Below are 23,107 nucleotides of genomic sequence, written 5' to 3'. Positions count from 1 at the left end.
AAAGAAAAGATTCTTTTGGTTGCAAATTCGTTAGAATTATTTCATATATTCAACAGCAGCTCCAAATAGCAAATTAAAAAATTGAGAACACTTGATGACTAGATAAATAGTGAAACATGGTAACTTACTATCAACTCCGTTACAATAGTACAGCCGAGGAGGATATCAGCCTCCTGCATGGACAAAAAGAATGCAATGCTAGTATGTGTCTCTAAAAGATACAATGACTAAGACTGCTTGATACAGTAAACGGGCTTGTATGACGTTTAGGTGGAGTACAGCAGCAGACAAGCATGATAGAACTTAGATATCACTCAATTTAACTTGCTTCAAAAATATTTCAAGTGATCAACTCAGTGTCATGCTGCTCAAGTGGGGTGTCCGCATCGTATTATTGTAAGGTAAAACATATGAAACTAAAAGCTCAGGTGATGCTTCTGCCCCACTTAGTTTAACTGGTAAACAATTATTCATTCAGATTCACCAATAATCGCCACAAGAACAGACACCATCTTTGAAGTGGTGGAATCTGTTAGCATCCCTGACTACAATGACTCTTTCTGTGATCTTTGATATATATTTAGTTGCAGTATGACAATCTAAACAAACCCGGAGATTCTTGATGATCCTGATCTCAGTACCAGGTTCAGTTGTAATAAGAGCAAAAGCAATGGCTAACTTCTCACTGTGAACATTAACCATGAGCTCCTTTTCTTCTTCTTCCACATCATGCAAAGCAGTGACTGTCTCCGAACGGTATCCAATTTCCCTCATCTTGCTAGTTAACTTCTCCAGCATTTCATAGATAGCAGTAGCATGAGAATGAGATCGATCACCAGATACAAATACATGTGGGGTCCCATGAATCTCAATTAGAGTGCAACCAGGAGTCTTTGCCAGTTTTCTTTTCTTCACTCCTTCTCGTATTGAAGCAGCCTTTGGGAAGTTTCTCTCTACCGAGTATATATTAGAGAGCAAAACATGGTATCCAACACTCCCTGGATCCAATTCAAATAGCTTTTCCGAAGCCATGCGGGCCATATTTGTGTCTTTGTGAATCATGCAAGCACCAAGCAATGTACCCCACACTGCAGGACCAGGCTCAACAGGCATACTCCTTATAAATTCTAAGGCCTTTTCTAACTGCCCAGCTCGCCCAAGAATGTCCACCATGCAGGCATAGTGCTCAGGCAGGGGTTTGATCCCGTATTCATTGACCATAGCACGGAAAATTTCATCTCCTTCTCTTACCAAGCCAGCATGACTACAAGCATACATGACTGAAAGAAAAGTAACACTAGATGGTTGAAATCCTAAATGTAACATCTCATTAAAAAGCTTAAGCGCTTCATGCCCGTGTCCATGGAGCCCATAACCAAAAATCATAGTATTCCATGTGACAGTATTCTTTTCACTCATCGAGTCAAATAGTTGCCATGCCTCTGATATGTTCCCACACTTAGCATACATGTCAACTAGAGCAGTGGAAACATAAATGTTTGGTTCAAGATTTTTGCTTTTGATCAGCTCATGGACCCATTTCCCAAAACTCAGTGCTCCTAGTTGAGCACAAGCTGAAAGGATAGTTGTGATTGTAACTGGATTTGGAGCAAACTCAGTCTTCATCATCTCCTGAAAAAGAGAGAGAGAGGTCTCGGTTAAACCATTCTGAGTATAACCCGAAATCATAGCATTCCAAGCAGCCACAGTTTTCTCTGGCGATTCATCAAATAAGGAGCGTGCCAAGTCCATTTCATTGAGCCTACTGTACACAGTTGTGAGTGCGGTTGAAACAGACGGATGCGAAATAGTACCAGATTTCACACAAAATCCCTGAATAGAGGAAGCCAAATGAAGATGACCAAAGGGAGAAGACACTGGAATCAAGCCAACCATAGTGCTTGAACTCACCCTCTGACCAGAAGCAAGCAACTCTCTGAAAAGCTTCACCGAACACTCAACCTCACCATTGCAAGTAAACCCAGAAATAAGAGCATTGTAAGACACCAAGTCAGGCTTATCGATCATCCAAAATAACAACCTAGCAGTGTCCACATCCCCACATTTCGAATACAATGAAACCAAGCCCGTAAGCACATAATCAACAGAATGAAACCCAATTTTCATAGCCAAACACTGAATCCCCATCCCAACTCCCAACTCCTTCAACTCAGCAGCAGCAGGGAGCACAGTAGACAATGTAGTTGAATCCAACCTCACCCCATCTTCAACCATGTCCCCAAAAACCTCAATAGAATCCTCATAACAACAATTCCTCGCCAAGCCATTAACCATAGCGTTCCACAAAACAGTATCTTTCTCAGGCATTCTATCAAACACCTTTCTAGCATACCCAACACGAGAAAACTTGCAGTACAAGTCAACGAGTGCAGAACCCACAAATAGGTTGGGGGCCAACCCATCAACAATGGCATGCGCGTGCAGCATCATCCCGTGCTTCTCGTCGCGGGAACCAGAAGCGGCGTTGATTGTGAAAGCGTAGGTGAAGTTATCAGGGGAAAGGTTGATGCTTTTGCGGAGGCGGGAGTAGAGGGAGAGAGAGGTAGAAGGGGAAGCGTTGAGGGAGAAACCTTGGACGAGGACGTTGAAGAGGAAGATGTCGGGTTTGGGGAAGGAGAAGAAAAGAGAGAGGGCGTGGCGAGGGGCGCGGAGGTCGAAGAGGCGCTGGGTGAGCTTGGTGACGGTGGCAATGTCGGAGTGGAAGCCATTACGGAGGAGCTGAGCGTGGAGCTGGAGGAGGTGGTGGATGGTGGCGGAGTTGGTGATGAGTGAGAGGAGGGCGTTGCGGCTCGGCGGTGTAGACAGCTCCCGGTGAATCATCTGCATCTGCACTCCAATTTCATCATTCCCTTCTTTAACAAAACAACGGATCTTTTTTTTTTTAATCCTAAAAGAATGGTTATAAAATAAAATATTTATTTCTTGATATGCTTTTTTTTTAAAAAAAAATACATTTTCAATAGTACCAATACATTTAAAATGGTAACAGTTTAATTTTTATTTTTCAATCTAATTCAATTTTATTTAAAAATTTATTATTTATATTTTATCAATTTCAATTTATTTTTTATTCTAATCTGCTTAAAATTATTGTGGTTTGGTAGCATCAAAATGTTTAACTTCGTGCTATTTTTGCCTTTGCTGCTCAAATCCATTCTTAATATATAAAAGTAGATATATAAGCATGCACCACATTATTTTTGAGACATTTCTTTCTTTCTACTAATACCATGTCAGCAACTTACTTGGCACAACTTTAAAATCAACCACTCAATTCTTGTCAAATCAACTATTATTTCCAAGTCATAAAAAATAAAATATACAAATAAAAAACTAAAAAAGAGAATCCAATAAATTTGTAACCTACAAATACATTGAATTCATATTCTTATATTATTATTTAGTATATCTTACCGTTATAAACAATGCAATAAATTTATAACCTCAACAATTAATTTATTAATTTTTATAAATAACCCACTAAAGTAATAAATATCCATATTACAAATGTCATAATAATATTATTAATCATAATAAATTTTACGTTATAAGTATTTAAGTTTCATATCATTTAAACTACATATATAAGTCTCTTATCACTATTCCTTCACATAATATCAAATTTAGCACAAAAAATTTATTTCCATTTCAAACTTACTCAATAGAACATCATTCTTTCAGAGCAGAACGATTAGAAATCGAATAACTATCCAAGATCTAATGGCCATGCAATGAGAATCTAATGATCAGGTATGACAAAAAAAATCACAACATGCATCATACATTCATACCTATTCAAATACCATATACCTAATGATAACATAAATTGAATATTAGAATAGGAAAAGATCTTCACAATTTTAGCAATTATAAATAAAATTGATGACAAATTAGGATGGAACTATGTTAAATGTAAAAGAAACAACTACATTTCTAGCACATGTAATCAAACACCATAATATCCAACAATAAGGTAACTCTATATACTTTTTATAATCTCATCTATCAAATTATTAGTTGCTAACCCAATACTTATTTTAGGTTCATAATTCAATTAAAGGTTTCAGATCAAAGTGTTACAACAACTTTTGTATTATTTGATGGCGATGCAAAAAACTTATTGGGCTTCAAATCTAATTCAAAAAAATAATGACATTGAAACACCACCCCATCAAGAGATTAAAGAGAAAGAAAACCATACAAATTCAAGACACATTTTCAGAAGAAGAACATACATACAAAGATGAAACCAAATAACACAATAGAAAGTGCATCAAACTCAACAATTTATAAAGAACATGTCTTCACAAAAACCTACGACAAAAAGAAGAAAGTAGCAACTCTAACAACCAACAAAAAAAAGGAGGACGAGTGCCACATAAGATTACTAAGTCCATCAACTAAAACTAAAACAAATGTAAAAATCAAACCACCAAATAAAAATGTCACTTTGTATAACTCCAACATCAAAATCTTTTGTACTACAAATTATTTAAAATAAAATACCTTTTAAATTTAACTTCAATTTACACATATTTAATTTATTTCTACAAAACATAATAATTTTTAATATTTATTATATACTGTCATTAATTTACCGTCCCGCATATTGCGCGGGTCTCATTCTAGTATGAATTAAATGCAAACTATAGTGCAAAAATGGGTTGAACTCAATATAACTCTTTTGCTTTGCATTTTCTTTCTCATTTGTCCTGATACAAAATTACAAGTGGAAGGCTTGGTCGCCAGTGTTGACTAAAGAAAGGAGAGGAAGATAATAATGGAACAATATGAATTCCAACATATTTGAGTGAGACAAAAAAGGGAAGGAGCCTATTTAAACATAACAAAAATAATTTACAAGGGTAAATAACCTGAAATAATTATATAATATATTAGATATACTTATACTATTTGGCTGCAGCCGCAAGAACCAAGAAGTGTTGTTAGCTTAGAAGTAGGTCAAGCTAATGCTTGTTTAAATTCCAGCATTTGTTACTTATTCACCTCTAAAACTTGCTTGATTTGCATGAGATGCGTCCGAAGGCTATTTTCCTCAACCTGATTTATCCAAAAAATAATTAGACTAGCAACACAATGATGATGATAACCATGAAACGCATTATTTTCGTCTCATCAAATGCTCATGAACAATTTTACATGCAAAATATTTCTCTCAAACTGTCTTGATGAAAGAAACTAATCAAACTAATCCACTATGAATTTGGAAGGATCTGTCTCCATTTTATCTTTGTATACTACATATTTTGGTTGATAACTATGATTGAGAACTGAGCCACATATTTTGGTTGGCTGTTAACTTATTTTCATACTCAACATCATAAATTTGAGAGATTTTGTTGAGTACAATGTTGTTAACTGTTTAGTATATACCATGACTCTCACCTGCATAGCTGCTGCAAATGTTAGTAGCGCTTCGCATTCATCAAGCAAGGCCTTTTCCTGTGCTGATACGATAGCAACTTCAGAAATTAAATTATTCATGGCCTCCACCTATGATAACATAAAAACAGGTATAAATGCCTAGAATATTGCATTTGAATACGAAATGTTGGAAAAATTATATTGACCATCAGATACTAAATTAAACAGTAATACAATAAATGGAGGACAAGTTTGATAGTAATGTGTTAGCCTAGAAAACAACAGGACAATAGATGATAAGGTGGACTAAAACAGTATAACTCTAGATAAAGTAAGTCACCCGTGAAAGCGAAGGGCATATTGCAGATCCCATTGCTTGCATGACATCAACAGCTGAACAGATAGCAACTTTCAAATGCTCAATATCTGCCTGAAAAGGTGTAATGTTATTATTGTTAACTTGTTATTATCGATGCATGCATCTCATCCGGTCGTCCCAGGTATCAAATCAACAAACACAAACCAGGCATACCTTTGCCCCTCCAGTCACTGGAAGACGAAGAGTGCTTGCCTCGAAGTCTTCTATAGCCCCAGATACAGCATCAACGTGATCACTTTCAAGTGCAGCCCAATCATCAAGGTAGGTCATCTGCTTCAAACATAGTTAAAGACCCACATCAGAACAATATATCACCAAGTATTGATAAGTTGAACTAAGTAATGAAGGGAAATAGGATTACACTTATAGGAAGTGATATAATTATATCAACCGCTAATATCAATAACATGTAATCAGAGACTAATAAAAAACCTATATTCAATATACAGGGGCATAGGGCCAATATCTGCTGTGCATATTTGCTTAACTCATAGATCACCAACTATCCAAGTCAATCATGTAAAAAATTTAATGAATAAAAAGTAACTTGAATGTCCCTAAAAAAAAGTGGCATGTGGAATCATAACTATTTTAGTCATCACAGAAGCATTACTTGATCATTCAAAATAGAATTCAGCTTGAGCTCGAGCCGCAGCTGCTGGAGATTGATCCTCTTCCTAATAATTGATTCCCACATAGACAAAGTAGTGCTCCATACATCATACAAAGTTCTCTGCATCATTGTTGAAAGATTTTTGTAAAATCATGTAAGCAAGTAAATTGACGTGCACAATCCTGTACATAGCATAAGAACTACACTGCAAGAGTTTGCAAGCTTGTGAAAGAGAGCAAATCATACCTCCACAGTTAAATTTTGGATGTAAAGTGCATCCTCTGCTCTTGCATTGACAAATCTCCATTGCAGGTATCTGTTGTACATAAGTCGTAACTGGTGAGCATCTTCTATGAAGGCTGCACTCTTTTTCCCTTTTTTAAAATCAGCAATAAAGCTCATAACTGAAGTTGAATTGTCAGATGGACTGGTAGGACTGTTTGGCCTAATTTGAGATGGACTAAGCCCTCTAGAAAAAGGAGTTACAGGAGTTGATGGCCTCGACCGAGATGGACTGAGACCTCTTGAACCAGGAGAGGATATCACCGATGTCTTAACGGGTGAGGCAGGACGCGACAAGGACAGAGATCTGACTCCAGCAGTTGACAATCCTGTTTTATCTGCCGGAGTTGTAGAAACGGGTCTAAGTGATCTTAATAACTGGAGGCGGTCATCAGTTGATTTCATCTGGCTTCCTGTCCTTCCGCTTTCACCAAGCAATGACAGCCTTCCAGCATCATTAGAACCTTTTTGCACGGGCTTACTTGTTTCGCCTGGTAGAGACAATCTTCTCAGCGAAGGCATGCTAGTTCCCGAGGCCGAAACTTCACTCGATAAAGACAATCTTCTCAGCGATGATACACCAGTTTCTGAAATTGGAGTGCTCAACTTTCTTATCGTGGTATCAGCATGATCTATATTTCGGTTTAATGAACTAGGCAATACCTTCCCACCTACTCTACTTGGCCACCGATGCTGATCTATCAATCGAGAATGCAGACCATCAACTGGTTTTGAATTCTCTGATTGATCAGTGGTATTCTTCCCTTTAAGAGGGCTCCTAATTCTCTCAGGAGTAGCCTTTCGAGGAGTTTCAGCCTTCTTGTGAGCCACATTGGAAGCAGGCCTCAATGTACGATCAGAAGGGCTAGTAACCGGCTTCTCTTTTTCTTTCTTGCTGACAGGTATCGAAATGGTATCAGACTGGAAAGAAACACTCAAGCTTCGCATTGTAGAAGGCCATAGGGTCTCTGGAAAACGGCTACCAGCTGCCTGTCTGGATGATAAATGTACATCTACAGATGAGTCACTGACCGGTGTGGAAGGACTGCGTGGGGAAGAGGGAGTAGTCGGCCTCTTCCTCTCTGCTGAGACAGGCCTCTTTGGTAACGGTTTGGGTGATGCAGGAGTAGTTCTTGAGAGGGTTGGAGATGGGCATCGCCGGGGAGTAGAAGTTGGGGATGCTGGAGAAGGTGATTTATACCTTGAACTAACTTCCCTTGTTGCTGGAAGCCTGGTAGCGAGTGCATTGAACTTTTCAGCTAGAACCAAGGGTTGTCTTCGAGTCTCCACAGCTCGGAGTTTCCGTAATGCTTGATCTGATTCATGTACATCCATCCACTCTATCACAGTTAGACCACATTGATCTTAGTGTTCATGAAACTCGGCTAGATATAGCAGCTTTGGCAATCAATGGAATAAATGAACAGCACAGATTATCCAGAAAGAAGATCCTTTCCTCTGCAATAAATCTGCAACAAATGCAAAGAAAGTTAAGATACCCCAGATTGGAAAAGAAAAAGGAAACCAGAGAATAAACCCATAAACAAAAAAAGTGTACATCTTTACAGAGACTCTGATCTGTTAGAGAACAAATTTGAGAATCGTGTGTGGTAAACGCAAGTGGGTATGTTTTTGTCATAAAAAATATCCTGAATCCAACAAGATCAGGACACGGCAAGAAGAATATGGAGAGGGAAAACAACATTAGTTGTGATGGATGAGAGAAACTAGCGGAAACTGTCTCAATGTGCATTTAACGTTTTATCACCAAACTTTGGTTACAGTTTAACTGGAGAACATAGCAAGAATTGCAGGGATGGGAGGGGGGTCCCCTTGGAAATTGGGGATACTGGGAAATGAAATGGAATTATGGGGGGGTGTAGGATAAGAAAGAGGTAAGTGCGTAGGGTAAGAGGCTTTTATTTTTTTCCCCTTTTGTCTTTCTCACGGGAGTGCCATGGTCGGGTGGGTTGGCAATGGGTTCTCTCCACATAAACCCACTCTGTCCCTATTTCCTCATCTCTCTCAACTCCTTTTCATGAAAGGGAATTCTATGAAAGTGATGCCATAACTTGCAGGGCCAATAATAAGTGCCTATTTCTATTCCTATCTATCTTTCAAGCTCAAACACAGTAACATTCTTCCCTTTCTTCCCAATTTGACTCAAACACTAATTAGTGGTAGTTAGTAGTTACCATATATATATGACAACTTACTGTTTCATGAGTTTTTTGTGCCTAAATTTGCAGAGAGAATTCTCAAATAGAGAATGTAAATTGATGTGTTTTGTTTGTAATGCTATGCACAGATACATTATATGGGTTTTGTTGTAAGTTGAAGTATGAACTAGCTGGTGGTAATGTTTGGGAGATGGGTAAAGACATGGACATCCACGTGCAGTGACGATTATTGTCCATCCCCATAAACACTTATTTCGCAAACCTAACATGATTCACCAGAATCAGAATAAAATAAAATACTTCATAAAAGATTGATTGTGAGGTAATTTCTTTTTTGACCATACCGAATAATTATTTTTTAAAGTACTCATGAACGAATATCTATAGAATGGAATCCCAGAAAAAGAAAAAGAAAAAAAAAGGAACCATTTTAACCTGGAAAATTTGGAAAGAAACAAAGGGTTCTAGGATAGAGATCCATGACAGATGTCTGGATTGACAGGTTCATGTCTCTCTGTCTGAAGACACGTTAAGTGTTTTCACTGTTCATCTAATCTCGCAGAACGAATACAAACACTAGGGTTCATCGAATCCTAATTCCTTCAATCATTAAAATTAATTTGAACACTTTCTCTAATTTCGGAAATTCGATCAAAAACCAAAATCTGGAGAAATCCACGCATAACGCGATAGTAGACAAAGTGATCTACGTAGAGCTAAGAAAACGAAAAACAGAAGCTCCGAAGAGGAAATTAATCAGAACACAATTGATTTCAATTTCGATGAATTTCTCACCTTCTACTGCTAAAAAAACTTGCTCTGATCAGATAATCTTTATTTTCTTCCTCTTCTTCTTCTTTCTTTTTCGTTTTTTTTTTCTCCTAAAATTCAAAAAACAAAAGCAAGATGCGAAAGGAGGATCCAAAACGGAATAAGAAATGAGGTGCAGATCTCACGAAGGTTCGCCGGAGACAAACGGAGAAAGGACAGCCGGTCGCCGGAGTTCAACTTCGTCGGCGGTGGCAATTTTGTGATTTCGAAGAGAAAGAGAGGGAAGGAGAAAGGGAAGAAGAGAATTAAAAAGAGGAAAAATATAAAGTGATGATTTCTACTGAAAAATAAAAAAAATAAAAGAAAAGAATTATAATATTATATATTACTGTATATTTAGGTTAATAAAATAATGTAAACGGTTTTCAGTTGGAAAGAAAAAAGGAGGGAGTCGGGACGGTTGTTTTCGCGCCACCTACTTTTAATTGATTCTTCCGCCTTATGCAGTAATTTAATTTAATTTATAATTATAATTATTTTTGTACTTTTTGTATTAAATGCGTGATGAGTTACTACACATACAAGTCTTTTTGACTTACAAGTTTTACAAGTTGCTACACATGGGCCTTTTAATGCGTTATTCAATCGTTTCCTGTTTTCAAAGCGCTACACTCACCATGTATTATGAACGATTCTTCTTCTTCTTCCTCTCCTTCTCCCTCTCCCTCTCCCTCTCCCTCTTCCTCTTCCTCTTCCTCTTCTTCTTCCTCCTCCTCCTCCTCGTCCTCCTCCTTCTTCCTCGTCCTCTTCTTCTTCTTCGTCTTCTTCATCTTCTTCCTCTTCTTCTTCGTTTTTTTTTCGATTTTCATAATTTCTGAAATTAAGCTTTGAAATCGTTTTGAAAATAATGGAACTTCAAAAATACACCCAAATGATTACAGAAATACACCCAAATGATTACATGAATTCACCCAAAAGATTACAAAAATACACCCAAAAAATTACAAAACTACACCCAAAGGATTTAAGAAATACACCCAAAATTCGTTGAAGTACACCTTATGCATAATTCAGAACTCTTTCTCTTTTTCCTCTTCATCTTCTGCTGCTTCTTCTTCTTCAAAAACGATTTCAGAGCTTGATATCAAAAAACAATAAAAATCGAGAATAACGAAAAAAACAAAGAGAAAAGCACGTAAATGAAGAAGAAGAGGAGGAAGACGAGAAAGAAGAACGTGCAGCAAGAAGAAGAAGAAGGAGAAAGAGAAGGCAAGAAACGAAAGAAAAGAAGAAGAAGAAGAGTAAGAGGAAGAAGGACGTGCAGCAAGAAGAAGAAGAAGGAAAAAGAGAAGACAAGAAACGAAAGAAAAGAAGAAGAAGAAAACGAAGAGAAAAAAGAATGGTTCAAAACGTGTTTTGAGCGTTAGTTTTAATTGGACTTGTAAGGCTTACAAGCCTTAATCGCTTGTATGCGAAGAATTTTTCTAATTAATAATAAATGGTTAAATTCGTCTCTAAAAAATCATTTATTTTTTAAATTAATTTTAAAAATGAATTAATCAAATTCGCCTTTTAAAATTTTAAATTAATCGCATTAGTCCATCTGTTTTTTATTCTACCGTGCCAAAGTTGGTTAATATGGTATGTTAAATGATTTTACTATTAGCAGGATAAATTTATAAAATTATATCAAATTAAAACTTAATTAAGGAACTAACTTAAGGCATTAGAATCTATCAATTTATAATTTATTTAGTTTAATTTTATAAATTTATCATGTTTATCACCGCCAATTAAGACTTTTAACTATGTATTATGTGTCACTTAAAGTATTATATCAACAAATTTTAACACATTAGTAACGGAAGTCATACAAAAACTATCATGATTAAGTTAAAATTTTTAAAAGACAAATTTAATTAAAAAATATTTCAAAAATTAATTTGATCATTTACTCTATAATTTATTAAAGTTAAATAAAATAATTAATATTGATATTAAATACCTGGCTTTAATTTATATTGAATACTTGGCTCTCATCGGATATAAATTGATATTAAATAATAAATATCACTGTGTGAAAACAACTTTGTCACATTATGCTGCGTTTAAATATCCTTCTCATCTCAACTCTGTTTTTAAGGAAAAATTTAAAACAGACGTAACATGTATTAATTAATACTTGCCATATTTTATTAATAAGTTAATTAATATATTTCTTTATCATTGACGTACTAGTGCTATTATCATTTGCCCTTTTTTTTTCAAAAGATAACATTGTAAGATACGTCATCTATTTTTGTAAATGAGAAAAACACAATTATTATGTAAAAATTGCTCCCCTTTTTTTCAGATTTTGAATTTCTTTATTGAAACTATTTGTTAAACGAAAATAAAAGTACAAAATCATGCTTAACTCATTGCTTCCCACTAGCTTGATTTACAATGTTAAGTAGACTTATGTTACAATCAAAATTAGGTAATACTTGTAAAATCATGGCTTTCAATTCGGACTAATAATTAATACGTGAAGGTGAGGAAAAGAAGTTTTTATTGCCTCTTTTTAATATTCATTTTTTGTTGAGTGAAATAATGTAGTAACATTTTTTGCATACTTTTTTCTCTCTCTCTCTTAGTACGTTAATTATTTATTATGTAAAAATAAAACTCAATAACAAATTTTATTACTTTTTTAAATGTCAGATTTTTCAATAAATTTTAGGTCAAATTCAGGTTAATTTTTTTTTGTTTTTTGTAGTATTCATATCGATAGAGTCAGAGATTAAAGTTAAAATTTGTCGTTAGCCAATAAATTATTACATATACAAAAATTGAATAAACTGCTCAAATTGTTTAAATTTAGGGTTAATTAACTACATAACTACAAGCTATATTTCTTATTAAGGGTAAAATCTGACCCACCTATTTTAACATCTAATTATTACCTTTGCTTTAGAAAAAGAAAAAAGAAAAATAAAAGGTGCAGAGAATAATTCAAACCTCATATGTGTTTAAATTATTAGTTTCTATATATGGCTAATTTTTTTTGTACGATGTTGACATGTGAGTTATACTGAGTTATGAAATATTGGGGAGATATACATGATTGTGATGGCGTTTAATTTTTTGTTTTAGTAGGAAGAAATTAGACTGTCTGATTTCATTGTAGAAAAGGACACAAATCGGACGGTCTGATTTGTATGGAGCAGAATTTGTGGATACTGAAATCGGACCCAGGGCTTTCTGCTAGTACACAAATCGAATCCAAAATTTTCAGTACCTCCAATCGGACGATCCCATTTATCTTGCGCAGTCTTCATACCCTGATAAAACACCATATACGTTCATAACTCTGCTATACACCAATCCCTCTCCATATTAAAATTAAAAAGTTTTCTATATATATTGCACCAAAATATGTACGTACCATAGTAGTTATGAACTATTAAATGTAGAAACTTTCCATAAAAAAAATGCACCGTGTTAATTTTCATGTCGATGAAAACCTACTATATATAGCGAGGCATTCTTAATTATTAGAACTTCAATAATGAGGATCATCTTAAATGCAGAGTCTTTCAACTATTTAAGTATTTTGATAACGGCCTGCTATACATACAAGCAAAAAGGTTCTACAAGTTTTACAAGTTTTCAGTCCACACTTCATTCATATGCGCAATCATCTCTCTTTGAATGGAACGTAAACTACACGCACCCCACTCAACAGTTGCTCTTCCCAAAATAACGCTCCTTAATGGCGCATTCTTCTACTTCTCCAAGCCATTCGAAGAAAACACAAATCGTCTGTTTTCAAGCAACATTCCAAACTGTAGAGATAGGACTCGTCACGAAAATTAGAACTCTCCATCAACACAACATAGAACTCTCGATCAAGAATCTCCAAAAAAACGAAGTTATAATACTCAAAGTATGTTACGTTACTATTTTACTCATGTTGTATATTTTCCACATTTCGAAAACGAAGTACTACGTTTTACTGTTCTTCTACGTTCTTCTAGGTTTTACTGTTCTTCTTGTTCTAGGTCTCATTTTACATTTTTTAATGTTCTACTTGTTCTAGATTTTACTGTTATTCTTGGTTCTAGGTTATTCTGTTCTTCTTAGTTGTTCTAGGTGTTACTGTTCTTGTTGTTCTAGTTCTTCTAGTAACTGCTTTTTGGGAGTATATTGCGTGATTTGGTGGGTGTATATTGAGTATTCTGTTGGGTGTATATTTCTGAACTGATATACTCTAATATAGTCAATAGTTGCAACTGTTATAATATTTGCTTGTCCATGGGTGTATATTGCTTGACCTTGTAATGTTGCTTGACCTTGTATGTTAATGCATGTTTGAGTAATATCTGACTGATAACTATGGGTGTATCTGACTCATATGTATGGGTGTATCTGAATCATATGTATGGGTGTATCGTACTGATATCTATGGGTGTATCTGAATCATATGTATGGGTGTATCTTACTGATATCTATGGGTGTATTTTTCATTTCAGAAATAATGGCAAGCAGAAACCAAGCTTCAAAAAATGTAAGAATAAATATATGTCTTAGATGAAATCAGTTTTATATAATAGAAATATATCTGACTATAATTTTACTTTGTTTACTGCAAACCAAAGACCTTAAGTGTGCAACACATTTGTTAAGTGAGAAATTTAGAAATATGAGCGAGGAGAAAAAAATAATAGTTAGAGATTTGGGATTTGGTGGTCTGATGCATATCCCTCCGCTAAGGGTGCATCACCAAATATTAAGGGAGTTGGCTAACTCCTTCAAATTAGGGAAAAACAGACTGGAAACCGGCTACGGTTCATTTAAAATAAGACAAAAAACAATAGGGGCTGCGCTTGGCATCAACGCGTCAGGTAACTCGCTAAAATTATAGGTGTATATGAGTCATATTCAGTTGTATTTCAATTGATGCTTGGGTGTATTTGAACTGATTTTCACACTATGTTGTTTTTCTTTTTGTAAGAGATCTATTTCCTCAAAAAGTCAATTATAAGGATCTTTCTGAAGATGACAAACAAATTTTTAGAAGATTCCAGGGTAAGACCCTAAAAAATATGACAGATGAGATGATGGCTATTGCCGTTGATAATGAACAAGATCGCCTCATGTTCAAGAGGATTTTCATCCTCTATATACATATGGCGTTCCTGTTACCAACGACAATAAACAAAATCTCACATGTGCACCTGACCCCAATTTTCAAGATGGACACAATAACAGAGTGGAACTAGGGAGGACATGTTTTGACTTTTATCATCAAAGGCATAACTGATTACAAGCTGAAAAAGAAAAAGGCAATTGATGGCTGCCTCTTTGCCCTGATGATAATTTACTTTCATCTATCAAAAAATAAAGACAAGAAGAGGGCAGAAAGACCTCCAAAACCCTGGATTGCCAACTGGACTAAAGAGCAGTTGGTCGAAAGAATGAGGGTAGAAATGGAGGAACATATGGTAAGTGAACAAAATATCTTGGGTGTATTTTATTTACCTGAATGATGCTAACTAAAATTTCTAATGTTTCAGGGGATTGTAAAAATGGTTGAAACAAAGGAAAAAATGAAAGAAATGAACAAAAAACAAAAAACAAAAAAAAGGAAGGCAAGTTCAACATCATCATCTGAGACTGAAACAACTCAAAGTGACCATTATACCTCTAAGTCTGAGACTGAAGAAGACTCAGAGGATTCAACAAGAAAACAACCCACCCGAAAAGTCAAAAAGTAAGTAACATACTTGGGTGTATTTTGTTTCTACATTTGGGTGTATTTTATTTCTCTATTTGGGTGTATTTTGTTTATCAAGTTGGGTGTATTTTGTGCATTCATTTGGATGTATCTTGTGCATTCATTTGGTGTATTTTATCCCTTTTAGAATGTTTTTAAATAATGATTATTTGTCTTACAGAATGGAGTCCAAAAAAAGAAAGAAGATTCAGGAGGATTCTGATTCAGAATCTGAATCTACTGATAAGTAATGTTCTGAAATTATTACTCCTTTTCTTTGGATTTATTATCAAGATTTCATGTATTAACAGAGTGTCTCTTATTAACTAATAAAAGCGAAGAATCATCGCCAGTGGAGAAACAAAAAACAAAAAAAAAACTTAGAGAACACCAAAAAAGTAAACACTTCTTTGGATACTATTTTGTAATCAAATTAATTTTGTATTTCTGATTCATAATTGTTTTTTCCCTCCAGGACACAATCCAAAAAGAAAAAGGTCGTTGTTGAAGATTTATCTCCTGAGCAAGCTCAATCCTATCATGGGTACAGTACTTTGTAAGCTATATTACCGTATATCATCAAAATTATATTTGTTAACATGTTCTTTTATGCATGTACTGTCAGATCTGAAATTGAAACTGGAGATTAAGATGAATTCTTAATGGAAAATAATGAAAAATCTGCTGCAGAGGGGTATGTCTGTTGGGGTGTATATTTCAGATTTTAGGGGTGTTTTATTTGCTAATAATTGTTTCTTGTTTCGCAGGGAGAAACAAGTTGACCTGCGATCGCCGGAAGGTCATTATATCTCATATGAAACGTAAGAATCTTTATTTGATAAAATCTTGTTATCATGATTTAACAGTATGGTATTTTTTGTGAATAACATGTACTCTATTATGTTTAGAATACTGGACGTAAACTTGGAAAGTGATGATCCTTCCTCTCAAGGACACACAGAACAAAGTAGCGTAAATAAACCGGCAGAGAGCGTGTAATTTCTCTTTCAAATAAATGTTGCTTTTATTCTTTTATTACCTTCTACTTCTAATTCTGTATATTTTTTTTAGAAAAAAGGCCCTTTATTATTTTATTCGAGAAAAAAAGGCAGAAAAAAAGCAAAAACTGCAAGTATGTAAGTTCTCAAAAAACAAAGCCTGTCTTTCTTTTAAATTGTTCGGGTGTGAGGCAGCTGAAGAGAATATGATGGTTATGAGGGAAGAGACACCGTCCGAAGTGCTTGCGATGTGAGTTTTTCAAAAATATTTCAACCTTATAACCTTTTTATTTTCAAAGGCATTGTTAACCTTTTGTTTTTCTTCTTGTTTAGAGTTCCGATTCAAGTTTGTCTACCACTGTCCCAAACCTGAGACAAAAAATTAACCAACCCCTCTGCTACAAATTGAAGGAACTACAAAAAGGTAAGAAATAGTGTTGGATGTATATTTGGTTACAATTTGGGTGTATATTGCCCCTGTTGGGGTCTATATCTTCACGATTGATCCATGACTAGTTTTTTTAAAAGCGTGCAGCACTCCTGAACCCCCCCAACAACTTGAAGAAAGCACACCCACGCTTCCGCCAACTCCATCTAAAATGTAAGTTGATCAGAGTAAAACCAATGTTTGGTTATCATCCGTATATTCTTATTCTTATAATACATTATACATGATCACGCAGTAATCCAGCCCCAGAAGACGCTGCTGGCAGGAGGGAGCGTCAATGCAAGATGGAGGCAGGGCAAAAACACCAGAAACACCAAAACTACTAGAACAATTAGGGGATCTGGTACAAAAAATTGTAAGTGGTGGGATGTCAACAAAAGAAAAAAGTCCACAGATTCCAAAGGAGAGTGGAGCAGAGAGTTTTGAGAAGTTTGAAACTCCTGCAAGGATGAATGAAAATAGTTCTGACATGAAAGAGAAATGCTACCTCTGGACTTTACAAGTGAAGACCGACGCAGATGGGCGAACTAATGAATTTGACAATGTCTGCAGACTCTAAGCCCAAGATATATACACTTTGTCAAAAGTCCACCTTGCATCACTCACACCTGAATCGCATATAGAAGCTGAGGTAATATTACAATAACATTAATGTTTTTATCACCAAAATTAACTTCAATGCTGATTGATGTAAAATTGATTTTGACATCTTTTTCTAGATTGTCTCTGCCATGTGCTTCATCCTAAACCAAAAAAAGATTCCAAGGTTTCAAGAAGAAGTATACTGTCTCCCCCCTGATATTGTGGTAAGGGGTGCTTCAACGAATTTTGGGTGTATTTATTGCATTTCTTGGGGGTATTTTCTGTCTTATATTGGGTGTATTTAATGTGTTCATTTGGGTGTATTTTCTATGTTCAATTGGGCGTTAGTTGTTTATTCAATTGGGTGTATTTTCTGTATTCATTTGGTGGTTCATAATTTTTGCAGAACATGGCCATTATAAATCATCCAAAAGGGGTATTCTTACAGCCTACAACGAATAAGCCATTCAAGGTGGAAGACTATCCAATGTTTATACCCTTCTTGGACCTTAAAAAATTAGCATCGCATCATTATGTAAGTTTTCATTTCTAAAACTTCTTATTACCATTTTTTACTTATGTGCCAAATAAATTAAAACAGTGTTCAATCTGAACATATTTCAGATTTTTGCACCTGTTTGCCATTCAGACCATTGATGGTTATGGTTGGCTGATACAAGAAAGCAAAAATTTTATATACTCGACCCATATCACACGAAATCTCCGTCTGATGAGAGAACTGCCCTGAATACATTCATTGTAAGTTGGTTCTATGTTCTGTATTTTAATAGTTGGGTGTATTTCTGTTCAATATAAGGTGTAACTTTGTGCTCCTTTGGGTGTATCACTTTATTGAAATTATTCATGTATTACTGATTTGTTTTGTGTTTTAAGGAATATGTAATTTCACGAATTAAAGTATATGCTGGGGCGCACCTCTGAAAACAAAGGACAAGGACAAGGAAATTGAACCACCATACCTTAATATCTTGGGCCAAAAGACAAGGTATAAATCTTTCACTCTGAAAATTAAGCTTTTCTATGTGTAGTTTGTGATTTATTTTCTTTATTTTCAGCTATGACTGTGCTATCTACGTAATGAAGTGGCTTGAGATACTTAATCCAGCAAACATTAATAGGCGAAAGTATGAGTGGGAGAATTGGAGCCAGGTGAATGTGTTTAAAAGTAAATAACTCTGTATTAGATTTCTCAATTAACATGGTTGATTAAACAGAATATTCTTTTTAACTGTAGGACGAGGTGGACCACTTTAGAGTGGAATATGCTTCCAGGATTCTATTCCATGACATGAATCTAGACAAAGCTGAAGCTATTAGGGGAAGTAATGCAATAAGACTGTTCAAGCCATCCTCGTTTTTATTGAGTCCATATTGTCAGATAGATTCTGAGGATATTGACACTGATTAATGTAAATGTTATATTGTCCTGTAACAAATTGAACACATGCTATAAAAAATTTTCCAATTATAGTCTAGTTTATTGTAAAATTTCTTTCAATAATTAAACTCTCTCTGCTGTATTCAAAATGTATGAATTATAGGTACTATAATATGAAGGAAAATATCAAACCAAAATATACACCCATAACCTGACATTTTTTACACCCAAAGAAAGTTGAATATACACCCAAAAACCTATCCCCCTGATGCTTTATCCCTAAAACCCTGAACCCTAAACACTTAAAACCTAAACCATAACCCCTACCCCGTAAACCCTAAAACCCTAAACCCTAATACCTAAAACCCTTAAACCATTGTAAAAAAAAACAAACAGTATTTTATAACATAAAAACAAGATTCTTTTATCATTAAACTTTCTCTGAAATTCATGGATCTGGGGTTTTACTGTTCATGTTCTTATTTACTGTTGTTAATGTTCTTATTCACTGTTCTTTTTGTACATAAGAAACAATACTTTAAATCTGGAAGTACAGGCCGTTTAACCTTGTTACTCAAAGGGACTGTAGCAGTAAGACCCTGGAACTCGGGCAGTAAGGCTAACTTGATGATGTCCCCAAAAGTGATAATGGTCCAAACGTAAGAACTCCTGGTGGCTATAGATTTAAAGGTTTATAAAAAAAAAGAGTTAAAAACCCAAATTCAAAAATTTGAGTGATAGTTTAGTGATAATATATATGTTCTCTCTGAACCAAAGGAGGGCCATGATATCAGATTTTATGTAATCATGTCTAAACTCTTTCGCTCTCTCTCTAGACGCCTTTCCTTTTCTTCACCGTCCTCTTCTTCCCCCTCTCCGATCCATTCCTCTTCCAATCCTCTCACTGAGAAAGTTACACGTCCTGAGGAACTTTCCCCCAAACATAATATCTTTGAAGAAGAAGTTTGCTTCGAAGATATCAATCAAGCCATTGACAATTGGGAAATACCCAAAATCCCACAAGATGGGTTATATTTTCCTGATGATAACAAGAGAAAATCTGATTATATCATCAAAACCGCTGAAAATAATATTCCTCTAGGACCCGATTCCGGTGAGGAATTCCATCTCCTGACTAAACAATCTGTTAGAGAACATGCCCGTCACTACAGATATCTTCACATAGGGTGTGTCCAAGTTGCAGTCAAACCACTCATCCGAGAAGGTTTGAATGCCTCTATCCTCATGTGTCTTAGAGACATTAGACACAATGACTTCCAAGACTCCTTAATCGGAACTATTGAAACAAGTCCAGGACATGGTCCAGTTTACTTCAACTGTTTCCCAAACAAGACGGTCAGCCTGTTAGACCTTAACATTCTTGACTCTCTTTTCCTAAACATTCGAATTCATGGTCTTAACATGAAAGAAGGTTCTATTCCAGCCACTTTAATCTATAGGATTCAATACAAGGTCATGAACACTTGTAACTCTAGAGTCCTTCTTAAGTCCCAAGATCGTGAAACCACTTTGTTTGTCACAGACATGACAAAAGCCAACGTCATGATCCCAAGGCTCATAAGATGGGATGAAATTGACCTCCCACAATCATGGTCAATTGACCGAGCCATTCCAACGCAACTTAGACAAGCACCTCTTTTATGAGAAGTAAAACAAGATGAATCAGGGAAAGTAGAGATTTTCTTTGATAGACGAAACTCTTTTTCTTCTAGATCTGAAGCAGGAACATCAAATGATTTTGCTTCAGCAAGAAGATCTTTTTCAGTAACTTCCCAATCTCAGTTTTCAAAAATGTCGAGACCAGCCAATTCTAAAATACATATTTCCGGATTACAAAATAATTCAAGCATTTCTCAAGGAGTTTACCAAGAAGATGATGGTGATGTAGAATTTGAAGTTGAATCTTCTATTCCATCCCATCAATCTCCAACATATTCTTCTTTGAATGGTAAATGAATAACACAGAATTTACTATAAACAGAGAAGCCTTACGTAAAAACCTTAACTTTAAAGAGTATGACCTCCAAAGAGAATGGTATTTACGTACTTATACAGCTTCTCAAATCTCATCATTCAAAGAAAAATATTACAAATTTTTAAATGATGTTAGATTACATATTCCTTTTTTTGAATGGTTTCATGCTTACACCATAAAAAACAACATTGAGTATCCTTTTAAAAATAAACAAACTTCATTTTCAGCAAATGTTATTTCAACTTGGAAAGTCAAAGATGGGAACTTAGTTAGATCTGAGTTTCCTCCAAAAGGAGCTTTTATTATCTCAAATACGGAAGGACATAATCCTGTTATGGCCTCTCCTTTTAAAACAAAGAATGTGGATGAAGCTGTCGCCCCTAAAGATATTAAAAATCTTATTGAACAATCAAATTATACCAACAAATTTTTACAATGCTTGGGTGACAACCTTTCATCTTCAGGATCTACTTTCTCCTTGAAAAATATTTCTGAAGCATCAACCTCTAAAAGTATTGAGAAGCCTCCTTTTAAACCTTTCAAAATAAGTAGCAAGGCTAAGCAAAGTCTTAAAACCTCCATTTTAAAACAACAATCCAGTGATTCGGAAGTTATTCAAAAGATTGACCAACTTTTGAACCGTTTTACTACTATCCCTGAAACTCCTACAAACTCAGGTGAATCTACTTTTCGTATTCAAACACGCTCATCTAAAGCTATTAATGCCCTCGGACTTGAGTCCAATGAATCTTGCTCTGAGCAAAGTGATGATTCTGGCAAATCATCCCTTAAGATCAGCCCCATTTTGACCAACTCCCTAACCAAGTGGAAGGGTTTAACTAAACCCTCTACGTATGGTTATAATCGTGTATCCGCTCCAGATCTAGCTCTCGAAGAAAGAGAACTAGGTTTTGTTAGCTTCAATGCCAATAATGTCTATGAATGGAATATAGATGGAAAAACGGAATATAATATCATGAGTATGCTCCAGCACATGACAATGGTAGGCACAGCCTATCAAGCTGCCCATGACACCTCTGAAGAAGCTGCCCATGACACAGCCCATGATACCTCTGAAGAAGCTATAGCCAATGTTATTGTTTCGGGGTTTAGTGGCCAACTGAAGGGATGGTGGGATAACTACCTTTCCGATAACCAAAAACACTCAATCTTTTCTGCCATAAAAGTCAACGACCAGAACGAACCCATCATTGGTGACGACGGGGAACCTATCCCCGATGCTGTTAATACCTTAATTTTTACCATAGCAAGCCACTTCATTGGTGATCCATCTCTTTGGAAAGACCGTTCTGCTGAGCTGCTTTCCAATCTCAGATGCAAAACTTTGTCCGACTTTCGATGGTATAAAGATACCTTTCTTACTAGGGTTTATACCAGAGAAGACAGTCAACAACCTTTCTAGAAAGAAAAATTCCTTGCTGGACTCCCCAAAAGCCTTGGAGATAAAGTAAGGGACAAAATTCGTAGCTTAACCCCTGACGGAATAATACCCTATGATGAGTTAAGTTATGGCCAACTCATTTCTTTTATCCAAAAGGTTGCCCTAAAGATTTGTCAAGATGATAAAATTCAAAGGCAACTTGCTCGTGAGAAAACTCAAAATCGTATCGATTTGGGAACTTTCTGTGAACAATTTGGTCTTCCTGCTTGTCATCCGAGGAAATCTAAAAGACCTTCCAACCGAAAAGTTTTTAAATCTAACCCTGAAAAGAATTTTAGAAGATTCAAAAAGGGTTTTCAAAAACCTAAAAATGAAACAGGTTTCCAAAAGAATTTTCAAAAGTATCCCCAGAAAAACCCCATTATCTGTTACACATGTAAAAAACCAGGACATGTTAGTAAATATTGTCGGTTAAAAGGAAAGATTAATAATCTGAACCTTGATCCTCAGATTGAGGAACAGATTAATAATCTTATGATTGAGAGTTCAGATGATAACTCTGGACCAGAATCTTCTAATGATAATATCAACAATATCCAAGTTGATGATGTTGAGTCATCCTCAGATTCAGATATTAAGCAAATTAATGTTTTATCCAAAGATCAAGATCTCTTATTTGATGCTATCGAGGCTATTGACAATCCAGAACAAAAGAAAGACTTTCTTTTAAAACTAAAAAGATCTTTACAAAAGGAGAAAAAACCCAAAAATTTAGTCCTTAACAATAAATATGATGTCAAACCTATTTTCAAAAAATTAGAAAAACAAGTTATTCGTCCCATAACCATTCAGGACCTCCAAACTGAGGTTAACAATCTTAAGAGAGAAATCCA

The 23,107-nt window shown here is 35.4% G+C and overlaps 2 protein-coding genes across 4 annotated transcripts; both read right to left on the bottom strand.

The window, feature by feature from the left end:
* Window positions 1-51: 51 nt before the first annotated feature.
* LOC107459378 (pentatricopeptide repeat-containing protein At4g30700) lies at window positions 52-2,882 on the bottom strand. The gene has a single exon (XM_016077610.3). It carries the CDS (start codon window positions 2,845-2,847, stop codon window positions 481-483), a length of 2,367 nt encoding a protein of 788 aa, XP_015933096.1. The 5' UTR covers window positions 2,848-2,882; the 3' UTR covers window positions 52-480.
* Window positions 2,883-4,685: 1,803 nt separating this feature from the next.
* Window positions 4,686-9,976, bottom strand: LOC107459385 (AUGMIN subunit 8). Of its 3 annotated transcripts, none has more exons than XM_016077624.3 (7): window positions 9,656-9,976; window positions 6,645-8,149; window positions 6,399-6,518; window positions 5,939-6,055; window positions 5,747-5,836; window positions 5,428-5,535; window positions 4,686-5,082 (listed from the first exon to the last, which is right to left on the bottom strand). In XM_016077624.3, the coding sequence occupies exons 2-7, from the start codon at window positions 8,013-8,015 to the stop codon at window positions 5,017-5,019; spliced, it is 1,872 nt and encodes a 623-aa protein (XP_015933110.1). In that variant the 5' UTR covers window positions 8,016-8,149; window positions 9,656-9,976; the 3' UTR covers window positions 4,686-5,016. The 3 variants fall into 3 exon arrangements, with proteins under 3 accessions (XP_015933110.1, XP_052116959.1, XP_015933104.1); XM_052260999.1 differs by lacking the exon at window positions 9,656-9,976 and adding an exon at window positions 8,897-9,239; XM_016077618.3 differs by lacking the exon at window positions 9,656-9,976 and adding an exon at window positions 8,239-8,855.
* Window positions 9,977-23,107: the final 13,131 nt, after the last annotated feature.

The sequence above is a fragment of the Arachis duranensis genome, chromosome 1, assembly GCF_000817695.3.
Source record: "Arachis duranensis cultivar V14167 chromosome 1, aradu.V14167.gnm2.J7QH, whole genome shotgun sequence".
NCBI lineage: Eukaryota > Viridiplantae > Streptophyta > Magnoliopsida > Fabales > Fabaceae > Arachis > Arachis duranensis.
This window is presented reverse-complemented; position numbering and strand designations above follow the sequence as displayed.

What these genes read in the sequence shown, in the direction of transcription:
- LOC107459385 (XM_016077624.3), bottom strand. Translation starts at nt 8,015, where the DNA reads ATGGATGTACATGAATCAGATCAAGCATTACGGAAACTCCGAGCTGTG. An exon ending in CAGTGACTGGAGGGGCAAAG is followed by an intron (nt 5,837 to 5,938) that starts GTATGCCTGGTT and finishes ACACCTTTTCAG; the next exon opens with GCAGATATTGAGCATTTGAA. An exon ending in CATTTGCAGCAGCTATGCAG is followed by an intron (nt 5,083 to 5,427) that starts GTGAGAGTCATG and finishes TGGATAAATCAG; the next exon opens with GTTGAGGAAAATAGCCTTCG.
- LOC107459378 (XM_016077610.3), bottom strand. Translation starts at nt 2,847, where the DNA reads ATGCAGATGATTCACCGGGAGCTGTCTACACCGCCGAGCCGCAACGCC.